This window comes from Calidris pugnax, unplaced genomic scaffold (genome assembly GCF_001431845.1).
Source record: "Calidris pugnax isolate Ruff unplaced genomic scaffold, ASM143184v1 scaffold32, whole genome shotgun sequence".
Lineage (NCBI taxonomy): Eukaryota > Metazoa > Chordata > Aves > Charadriiformes > Scolopacidae > Calidris > Calidris pugnax.
Genome location: NW_015090783.1, coordinates 3,376,993 through 3,388,961, shown reverse-complemented (window position 1 = coordinate 3,388,961; position 11,969 = coordinate 3,376,993). Strand labels below are relative to the sequence as shown.

General features: G+C 38.7%; 1 protein-coding gene across 1 annotated transcript in view; it reads right to left on the bottom strand.

Annotated features, from left to right (window-relative positions):
- Positions 1 to 1,478: 1,478 nt before the first annotated feature.
- TMEM132B (transmembrane protein 132B) overlaps positions 1,479 to 11,969 on the bottom strand; it is a 213,272-nt gene continuing 202,781 nt past the window's right edge. Inside the window, exons 7-9 of the mRNA XM_014961024.1 lie at positions 10,016 to 10,289; positions 8,445 to 8,636; positions 1,479 to 7,261 (exon numbers count right to left, since the gene is read on the bottom strand). Of these exons, the coding sequence (XP_014816510.1) occupies positions 6,107 to 7,261; positions 8,445 to 8,636; positions 10,016 to 10,289 (1,621 nt within the window). The 3' untranslated portion in view covers positions 1,479 to 6,106. The remainder of the gene's footprint in view (positions 7,262 to 8,444; positions 8,637 to 10,015; positions 10,290 to 11,969) is intronic.

The following is an 11,969-nucleotide window of genomic DNA, read 5'->3' as shown; positions in this document are numbered from 1 at the left end:
CATGAATACTACATACCAGTTCCGTAAACTCTAAACACCATCACTCGCCACCAGCTGAAGGTGCTACTGACTGGAAACAGCAGGGTCCAGTCTGGTGTAATACGAGGATGTATCCAACCTTTCAGGCTCCAGACCTGACTGGTAATTGTCTGTCTTGGTCCTGTCTCAGTCCAGCTCCTAACGAGAGCAGTGGGAGTTTCAACTGAGACAGCCTTCAGGATTTGGCCTATTTAATTTGTGACAAACATCACAATGGCCTTTTGCCTGCCAAATCCTCAGGGCTCGCTTCTTTGGAAGAAAAAAAATATTTTTGTTGGGCTATTTTTTCCCAAAGTGAATGCAGGTAATTATTTTTGGTTACATAGTGCAAACACATTGGTAGTTAAAATTTACACCTGTTTTGAACAGTAGAGAGTATGCATGCATGTGTGTGTGTAAAACACAACCATAAAGACTAGTTTTCTGTAAAAGCTGTGATACCTTTAGTTATACTGAATAGAGCACTGCGGTGTGAATAGATCCACTGGCATCTCTTTAGTAAGATGGTGCTAAGGGGAAGGGTGTCATAGTAATGGTCAAATACGGACCAAATATAACTGTCAGTGCAAAAAAAACCCCTGTCATTTACGAAAAATGTTTTTCTTATTTTACTGTTGAGAATACTAAGCAGTGACTGGAATTTGTGCCCAAAGCACATTAAAGTTTAGGTTCTCTGAGGCACTTCCTAAATCACAATTTTCAAACCATTCATCCAATTGACTTGATATAAAAACAGGTTTCAATACGTTAGAAATGAGAATAGCGATCATTAAATCATTCGGGGGATGTTAAATGGCTCCATTAGTACAAAGGCAGCCCATACCTTTGCAGTGAGTTGGTACTGTATTGTCTGTGGGAGGTGTCAGGAGAGTCTGACTTTATGACACTGCTACCATCTCCAAGACCTTTCAGGAAAAGCTAAAAACTGAGGTTCAATTTCCTGTTTTGGCATTAGCAAGCTACTTTCCTACAGCTCTTGTGAGGAGGTCAGTGGTCAGTTAATAATTTTGAGACTTTGACTCCAGTGGGAAGATAAGGAAGTTCAGAACCCTGAATTAAAAATCTGACCTATGATGGTTCACACTGAAGAGCAAAATGGACAGACTATTACCTTTTCTTTTAAATCCAAACATACCTCTCTACTCTTCTTTGCAGGACAATGGTCATTGAATATGTTCATGTGTTCCTTACGTTTGGTGCTGGGAAAGGATGAGTCCCTGCAGGAGGAGAGGGCTGGAGCATTGTTTGCAGGGACAGACTGTATAATCCGATGAATTGTGTTGCTTTGAGGAAGGAGGCACACCAGCAACCCATGTGCTGGTGATTCCACTGATTTACTCTTCACCCTGCACGGGCCTAGCACCCTCAACCCAACCAGCAGATCACCCTGACCAGTATAAATGCAAAATGGTTTACTTGGTTTTAAGAAAAAAATGAAATCACATGAACATTATGTTTATTTCTCCAGTAGAATCTGTTTCTTTCACAGTCTTTCAGTTGCTTCTTTTCTGAAGAGTGAAGTCTTTATTCCAGACATCTGCCTATAGAAAATAAGTTGTTTTTTTTAAAGGACACATTTAAAGATGAAAAATGAGGCTTGAATGACTTAATCAGCATACAAATTACACAGATATAAAAGTTCTCTTTCATTGTCTTAACTTACAGTTTATTTTGTACAGAATTCATTATGTTATACATCTAAGACTTACTATATTGTATAAATATCTTGGGTGTGATGTATATACATATTCAGTGTTATAGATTCAGCAATTAATGTATGCATTTCACAATACACTATAGTGTATTTCAATGTAGTGCACATGATTTATATTTCAGAAAAGAGCATATCCGCTATGAAAACTTGGTATTTCATTCATAGAGTACTCTACCTTGAAATACAGGGGGGGGTTCCATTATATAATGGACTGTTTGTATTGTGTCGTATGGCTGTAAGATTTTCTTGTACATTCCCCAATATGAATTAAGAAACAGCAGCTCAGTACGTTAATATATGTGGTTCTACATCAAGAGGAGAGCAGGGCACTGATTTCCTAAGGTCTTAAATGAGAACGAAGGCATAGACAAGCCACATGGGACGAGGGTGTGTGTGATGGCCAGATGAAATTGAAAGTTCTGCACAGATGAGAACTACTGGCTCTTGCTTCTCCATTCTCTGTATATCAGTGTTCAGCTGCTGTAAATCACTCCGCTCTGATTACACGAGTTGAGGGTCTGGCATCAGCTTTATCTTTAAAGTCTGCAAACTCCCCATGTTCCATTAATCCACTCTTTCTTTACTTACAGAATGTTTCTGGGCGTCTCCTGGTATATGTATTTGTACTACATACTGTCTTTCCTTGAGAGCAGGCAAAGAAACTCACTCACAATGTCTTTTCTGTACACGCCAGAAGTAAGATGTGCTGTTTCTTCAATATTAAATTGCAGGTGTTGCTTTCCTGGGCACCTACTGAAGCATAATTCTAATTAATCTGTCACTATCGTTTCCATTTTCTGTTTTAGACAATTCCAGTTTCCTGCATACACACACACACGCAAACATGTTGTGCCTTTTGATCGTTTGGCTACCTTTGCTTTGTAATCTCAAAAGCAGAGATTCTTTCATCAACGTATAAATGCTGTTTATTTAACAGCAAAGTGGAATATTATATATTCCATGAATAAAAGCCTTTCTTGTTTAAAGGAGTCATTGAAAAAAATGTAGCTTAATCAGAAAATTGTCGGTTTAAAAAATAATTTTAAATTAAATTTACTTACATATAAAGTCTGTCATCATTTTGAAACTAAAATATGAGATTTCATTAAAAGAGGACTTATCAACTCAGAATTATATTTTGCATCAAATGTATTCATATAAACTCTTTTCCTTTTGATTTTATTAGAAGTAGCACAAGCGGTTAAACTAGCATAAATCCAGAACTGCACTTTATTAGTGTTATCTGAGTTATACTGAGATTAGAATTCTCTCTTCCTGCTTCTTTTATTTTCGTATTGCTATTTTTCCATATAAGAACTTTCACGTAACAACATGTGATGTGAAACAAAAAGAAAGGTTATATGAATCTGCAGTTGTAGATTTTTTTTCCCCTCCCATTGCCTGATTTGGGGAGGGGTCTGGATTTTTGTGCACAGCTGTAGCCAATTCCATTGTTTGGCTGATCACCAGTAGTGGCTGTACTCCTTCCTAATGGGCTGTACTTGTAATTTAACTTTGGGATAGATATGAGTGTGATGCTCATGACTGCAGAAGTCACAACTCTAAAAAAGCCCCACATTGAGCTACTGAGCCACCTAAGAACTTCATTGAAGAACATCACGACCATGCTGACAGGGCCAGGACTTTACCACCCTATGGTAAATAACACACAGACCCCAGCTATCTGTAAGGTTCTACTCCAGAGTGTATTTTAAATACATGCTTAGTCAAACACCAGAATGGAAGTATTTCTGGTCTAACACTAACAGCCCTCAAACCCTGCATTTATAACTATTTTCAGCAGCAACATCTGAAAGCACCAGGGATTTGTGAGCCACATGGCAAGTAAATGCTGAAAACGCCTGAGGTCTCCTTTGGTGGCTTCTAGCACTGCGTGTAGGACTGTCCTTCCTCCACACACTAGTGTGCAGCCTGAACATACAGCCACTGGTAGGTACTATGGACAACCAGGGATTAGACCTCAGGTGCAAGTTTGGGACTCAGCAATGTGACAGTAGAGAGGCAGCCTGACTTGGTGATCCTCCGTCTTACAAGCCATAGTCCTTGAAGGGTAATTTCCTCAACAAGTTAGTGAAGGTGTTGCCTTCTGTTCCCCAGGAATGGGTGAGAAGAGATCTCAAGTCCCTCAGCACTGACTAGGGATGGAGTTCAGCAGCTGCTGGGGTAATTAGCAGAACTGGGGCCACACTGAAGAGGTGGGTCATGCAGCCCAGTACCCTGCTGTGAGATCATAGCCTGGCTGGTAAACTGGTGGATATACATTCATTAAAACAGCTGTGCTGTTGCCCTCCCCAGCTGCCATCAGCAAGTTGTTTCCTCTGATTTCAAGACTAAATTTATTTGTGATTGTTTTATATTCATTTACTCTTGTGCAAACAATATGCTTGGTTTGTGGCTGGGCTAAATACAAAAGAACATGTTCGGAAGAGATGTTAAATTCTAAAAAGGGATTTTTATCTTGTTAGTAATAAGGATCATAGTAGGAATTAATGTTTCCTTATGAGGTCTGGATCATTTAAAGAGGAGGGAACATTTGTTAAACAACCCAAGATTTCATTTGACACACAAGTGCTGCATCACTTACGAAACAGAAGCATCTCTGTGGTCTATTATTTTATCTACTTAAAATTAGATTATAACAGATGCCATCCCCTCACTATGCACTGCAGTGCCAGCAAACTTAAGTCTCTGATCACTTACATAAGCCTGGTGTCCTCACTTTCTGGTCTCACCATTAAAATGACTGTATTTTGCAGCAGCTATATTAAATATGTTCCCAGTTGTGGATTAGGATCCAAATGCAGAATTTCCCATAGTTACGGTTGCCTGACAAAATTCAAATCCTATCTTGAGCTACCTAAAAGATGGGAACTATGGTACGTACAGCAGTTGTAATTTGGATATTGTGTATATTGCACAGGATCCATCACAAGAACATGTGCTTTATTGTTTTTGTTAAGTATTATGTAGATTCAGTTTTTTTCTCACTGTAATTTTCAACTTATGTCAGTCATCCTTCAGTAAAAAAATACATGTAAAGCATATGAAATGGCAGTTTTGAATCCCCAGCATGTTTTCCTTGTTAAAATCAGGAATAGTCACATCCAGTGTGTCTTTTCTTTCCTTCTTCATTTTTTAATGAAGCATAGTGTAAGGATTTTCTCTTTAATGGCCTTATGGTCAGTGATGTTTTAGAGAAGATTTGGGGCATTAGCCGTTGAGCATGGACTTCTTTACCCTGCTAAACTCTACCATCAATGTATTAATTAATACAGAGTAACAGTGACTCCAAGCCTTTGCTTATTTTCTAGGAAATTTCCTTCCTATTTTATGCACTTCAATACCATATTTGACTTTCTTATTCTGATAAAAATGTTTACTGTCAACCAAGCTGCTGTTTCAGCAAAGCATTTTCCTTTAAAGTATGTGCTGTTTTGTTGCAGGTTACTTTTTCATGTTAGCAATGACAAAAGTAAACCCAGGGCTACTCCTTGGTTTTTATTTTCCAGGGTTTATTATTGTATTTACAGTTCCCTGTAAGAAGATACAACCCTTTCCCAGTAAGAGTCCTAAAACCTTTCTATGTTTCAAATACTAACGACTCATATACCCATACGGAAAGGAGAAAGATAATCAGTGATGACGTAGGTATCTCTAGGGGCTGATGCAGATGAATAGAAAACTTAAATCATTATAAATATTACTGTACTACACTTTGGTACAACCAAAAAAAAAATACCTTCAAATAAAATATTTAATGTTCCCTAAGTCAAATAAAATTCATAAACAATAGGAAATTAACCACATGGGGATTTTTATATCTGTAAAAAATAATAAGACTACTTGGCCACATTGCACATAGGCAATAAAATTAGATTCATTCAGATCCCTTTTAATGTAAGCCTCGTTTGAGGCTGTAAGCAAGAAATGTCCACTGTGCTTTACAAAGGACGACGACTAGAAAAATCAATGCAAACAAATATCCCTTTCTTTTCTGATTTACCATTTATCATGAGAGATGACAAACAAATGAAGTCTCCTCTGAGTCTGAGCGTAGTTGTATTAGCATTTTGCTAGTACCAGGCAGTATACAAAAACAGCCATCGCGTGTGACACCTCCAACACCTACAGGTAGCTGTTTTAGGGGCACATCCTGGTTTGCAGTGAAACAGGTTTACCTCAGCCAGCCTCTTGTACCTGCTCAGTGATATCAGGTTATCATCTCAGTAACTCCAAGGTTGGACTGTCTTGTTCCTATTGCTGACTGGACTGACTGCTCCACCATCCATAAACAGAAGGCATAAAGGTGATTACAAACATAAGAAAGTAGTTTTACATATTGTCTTGCAGTCTTTCCATATAGTCCCTAAGTTCCTTGGAATCACCAAGATTCATATCTTGGCATACCCATTTAATATTATCATCACTGTCAAATAGAATTGAGTTGGTGTAGGGGCCTCCATCCTCCGGCAGTATTGTTGTATATGAAGTGAACTTTACTCGCTTCTGCTTTGGCCCAGAATGATTTATAGGTTCACTTTTAACTTCTTTTTCACAAAGATACTCAGAAGATCTGAGGATATGATTATGAAGAGTCTTCTGAGAACTCCCATTAAGGAGAAAGTTGCTTTCTTCAAACTGCATTCCTCTGTCGATCATGGTAGTGCACTCCTCTGATGGGAGCGAAATGTCAACTGGGTTTTCCAGCAGTTCAACCTCATTTCCAAGCCAGACCCAATCATGGGAATGGGGGATGTTGCCTTGCTCACTCACAGCAAACCTTTTATGCCTGTACTTCCAAGCAAATGCCACGCAGTTAATCAAAAAGACCAAGATTGCTAAGCAGAAAACACACAGCAGGGCATACATGCCAATCTCCAAATCTGTTAATCCTCTTGACGTCAACGTGAGATCACCAGGATTGTTTTCTCCTGGTATTTCTACTTGCGTAGGGAAACCTGTGAAGGCAGTTGGGTTATTTTGGAGCTGGCCATCCTCCAGGGACTCCTGATCAATGGGAGATATGAAAGTTGTGCTTTTGTTTGCATTGTCCTCATAACTGGACATGTCCTCGTGGTTTTTGGACCATTCCTGTGCTGTCCTCTCTTGTTCTGCAGATTTCTCTATTGAATTGCTTGCATGGCTTTTAAAATCTCTATCCATATCGTCAATGTCATTAGTGCTTCCTTTTTGGTCAGAATCTTTTTGACCAAACTTCACTTTGACACTTCCTTTCCCAACAGCCAGAATGCTCTTCCGCTTAGTCTTCTGACACGGCTCACTGATCACCATTTCAATTTTAATCAAAGGTCCTTGCCCGTCCCCCTCCGCCACTACCCCAGGCCATTTGGACTGAAGGTTTTGGTGTGCAGACACGACCATCTCATCCAGTGAAGTGATGGTGATTGAGAAGTCCTTGGAGTCATAGATATCTAATGGTGTCACTGACCCATCACTGAACAGAATCCAAGCACTGACTATGGCTTCCTGAGGAGAGAAAGGATGAGAAAAAAAATAAGTGAAAAGTATGAGCGCGTATATCAGACACTCAGTTGTTTAAATCTGTTTGACATTGGCAAAATACAGTTTAGCTTTGGTTTATTTTGTTTTTTAAAAAAAGAAAAGTCTACTCTGTAGACCATTTAGGCATTTATACCACCTTCAGGACTTATCAAAGACATTGCCATCTAAATTTAATAAAAGCTGCTGACAAAAAGAAAAAAGGACAATTCTTTTTTTTAGTCTGAAGTGAGAAGCCTCTTTTGAATGATGAAAATAATATGTCCAAAGTCCTGGTTAATTAATTTTATAAAGGACCTATAATAGGGAATTTCTTTAATAGTGCATTTCTGCTGCCATATTTAATACTACATGCAGAGCTGTTTATGTGTCAGAATGTTGATCCCATTCAGCCCATAGAAGCAAACTAGGTTAAGAACACATCTCAATGCAAGATTTTAAATTTTCTGTCATGCTTTCAAATAGACAAGATTATGTGGAATATACGAAAGTGATTGTAGTCTTTTCTGGGTATTATAGAAACACTCACAAAAATGCCGTTTTTAAAGATGTTTTGACCAAAATAATTGTCTTCTTACCGCAAATTGCTAGTGCTAAAAAGATAGTTACTCTTTCTCTAGTGATATGTCTCAGTTCTATAAAATATACAATAAAAAAGATATATGTGATTTATTCTGTGGTCACATGGAAAGCTACTTAATTCCTGAGATTATCTGGTTCAAAGTAAGCACAAACTCATCAGATTTCAGCAATGCAGATCATGAAAACTTCTGTACAAGCAGCCAAAAGGTCCTTTTGGCTGAACAGACGTTGTGAGACTATTAAGGCTTCTTCCTCTGCTTACATAAATAGGCTGTGTTTTCCCATAGAAAAAGTGTTGAGTGGCACATGCTTCCTACAAGCATCACACGTGCACAGGCGTGTCCATCCTTTCCCTGGGCTGTCCAGGTCTCCAGTCTAGTTCTGAAGAGTTTAATGGTCAGTCTGTTTGCACCTCTAGGAGTTGGTCAGTAAGATGAACAGCCCTTGCTATATGGCTTTGACAAAGCCATACATTGTATGTGCTGTCTAAAATTTACAGCTTTTCCCTAGCTTCTGACAAGGCACAGTAAACAAGTAAGTTAATTCTATGTAATATTTTGGATCATACCTGTTTGGGACTATGAAGGATATCATATGCAGAGGTGGTAGAAACGATTGCTCTCTTATTTCCTTTGCTGATTTGTAAGGAGACGGACAAGCCTGAAACTAGTTGCACTCCTAGATCTGTAATGGTTACACGGTCATCTAAAACTATCACTGTCTTCTCTGCCAAGATGGAATCGGAAAGAGGTGACAGAACCTTGAAAGAGAAAGCAGACATCTTGCATGAAACAGCAATGAACTGTGTTGTAAAGCAAGATTAGATTCTAATCGGCATAACACTTCAGATTAATCTTGGGTTTGTCACATCTATGTATAAGCTATAATTGATGTTTCCCCAAAGACATTACATTCATTTGCTGCTAAATTACTTTATTTACAAAATAATTTAATAAAACAGCCACTCACTTCAAAATTACAGCTTCATCTCAACAATGGAGTATAGATTAAATTACATGGATTTTTTTTTTTTAAATGTCATATTTGTGTTGTCTGTAAATGAATGTAATATAGTACAAGACATAGTGTAAGACACTGATTAGCACTGAAACTCACTAGGGGAATAAATAGGTGTACAAAGCCTGGCTGATAGGAACTTGGCCTGCTGCCTTTATGGGGACAGAGGACCTGAATGAAATGAAAGTGAGATTTGCAGAAGGACTCTGAAAATCTTACTGGGTGCCTGCCCATATTTTTCAATGCCAAAATAGTCCTGCCAGTTTGCTCTAAGACCTTGTTTCTAACATGTTCAGAAGGAGACAGTCATCTTTCTAGTTATGCCAGAAACAGCTGTTTCAAGCCCAAAGTATTTGAGGTGCGATTTGTCTAAACTAATATGAGCAATGTACAGTGAAGCTCCTGCATCGGAGCTATCTGCCTTCTGCTCTTTCATAGTCACTGGAGTGAAAGAGGCATTTTAAGGGCAGAAATCCCTTGACCTCTTTGGGATGTTTGTTTTAGGCTGAAAGGAGCTGAGCCCTAAAAGTGTCTGTTTCTTTGTGTTGACTACAAGGTACATTTAGTATGACTGCAACATTATGAATGTTTGCAAATAAGGAGAGTCCCAATGCTTGTATTCCTGTATTTTGATTAAGAAATATTCATGAAGTTAGACAGAGAGACAGGTAGTGAACATGAACACTGAATATTATTTTTGTGCCCATTTTTTATGTTTCATTTTGTGAACATAAAGGGACTAATTTTTCAAAGACGTTTAAGCCTATAAAGATGTATGTAGATCTTTGGTAAAATTTCCTAACAGTTTGGTTCGTAAGGTCCCACTTCAATTAAAAGCAGCTAGTTGTGTGCATCATGTAACCTGTTCAGAAAACCTCACTGTGCTGCTAGTCACATTAACATGGATAAATCCCTTCAGATATTTCACCTAACAGTATTTTACAGAAGTGACAAATATTAAAAATGAAAACCCATTCAGACTTCCTTTAATGTTTAGCATATAATTTTTTTTCAGCTTTTTTTTTTTTTTTCTGAAAGCAATTAATTTTATAAGCTAACTAGCTATTGTGTGTCCATCCAGAACTCTTTCTACGGAAGCTGCAGAGACATCTCAGGCTGTACCTGGACTGTGGTGATGCCTTGCTCGCGACCAACCAGAACTCGGCCATCTTGAAGCTTAGCAATCTTGGGTTCTTCTACCTTCATGAAATCAGTCACAAGGTCAGTGATGTCAAACTGCCACTCAGAGCCTAGCATGTAGGTCAAGTGGCCTCCAAGCTCAGAGGATTCAGCTACAAACTGTGTGAGGACTCGCACCATGGCGTGCTGATACTGGAGGGTACAACCTTTTCCTTTTTTCTCATCATCCTCTTCGTCCTCACTGTCACGGGTAGGCCTGTAAATAGATCCAGGTTAGTATCTGCATTGCCATCGTCTCCCTACAACACTGCAGAGCTTCAGTTGCATCATATTTTCAACTGGATTAATATTATCATCATCTGCTACTGTGTGAGAAACAGGGAACCGCATTTTGGGTGTGTTTGGATAGGTTACTAAGATCTGAGGGAGATGCTTGTACAGCCTTTTTGTGCTGTACAATTTAAAAGCTACTGTCACTTCTGTTACTGGATTCCTGGTTTGAGTGGGACCTCCCAGCAACTTATAAATATGTCTGCCGCTGCAGAGATTTCAGTGGAACCACTGCTTGTTCACCGTGTCTCCAGGCAGTAGTCAAATCTTGCAGAGCGCTAAGGAAAGCAGTGAAATGTTTATGAGAGGGCAGCTCTGGAACAAACTCCTGTAGTGGCTCAGCAGGGATGGGAGAGGATGTTTTAGCATCCTTTCCTCCACCTTTGTGGAGGAACATAACGTTTGCCCATAACATTTGTATCACTTTGCTCATCTCTTCAGAAACTATTCTAACACATTTGGGTTTCCCTGCGTAGGTAGTGCCACCCCACCTTTTTCCACATCTGTATCTCATTAAGCCCTCTGCATGTGAGAAATATACCATGATTTCACCTTAAATCATCTACAGTTCATGCAAGTGTCTGGTATATTTAGTCATGTAATGACCACATGGGGCTTTCAAGAAACCAAATGAAGCACTTAATTTACCTCTCAGGCCATCCATTACTCAGGTGTACAAACACCATGCTGGACTGGTGGGACTCCCACTCACCCCACAGAAACAGCTGCAGCATTACACACACTTTCTTTAACATTTTCAATCTGTCCTCCTTGCAAATCTAACCCTTGACAATATAACAGCTTCCCATAAAACTTAGGTAAGGCATCACAGTGATTTGTATATGATAGCAGTGGTGTCACACCTCACAGAACTTTGATTTAAAACCCAGCTTCCCATCAATTCTTCTTTTTTGTTGCTATTGTTTATTCCTTGGGACCCACACGTGGATTCTTGTGTCTCTTTCAAGTCAGGGATTAAGCACTGGGTGGTCACGCTTTTACTCGTTATGCCCCTATGCTGAGGAATTCATTGCTCAGAAATAATTTGCCTTCCTCCTTCACTTATTTATTGGGCCTGAAGCCACCTCCTTCGCAAGGTGGGAAATACAGGGTAAGCCTCTTATTTTTCACAGTATTTTGGGAAGTAGCTTTGTGTTTATTGTGTTCTTTTATTTATTGTGTCCTTTGAAATACCAGCTATGAAAAACTATTATAAAATAGAATTGCTTTTGTTATAAATTGTTTTATGACAAAGTTGGCAAAGAGTAAGCTGAAAATGTAGCTAAGAAAAGCCCTTACACTCTTCAAAATGATAGAAAGTCCTGGTGTTACAGAATCTAATACACTGGAAATACATTTTCAATGTATCAATTGTTAGCTGAAAATATATATATTCCACCTCAAGTAAATGGTATTTGGTACAGCCTTTTTTGGTTTTGTATGTGTAAAACGACAGTGTCCATCAGTAGTTGCTGAATGAAACATTATTGAATAACAACTGAGTTGTTAAGAAAAAAGCAGGATCCTAAAATAGGATTTACATTACACAAAGAAATAAGTCTTACAGAATTAGACTAGCTGGATATTTCAGGGAAATTTTCAATTG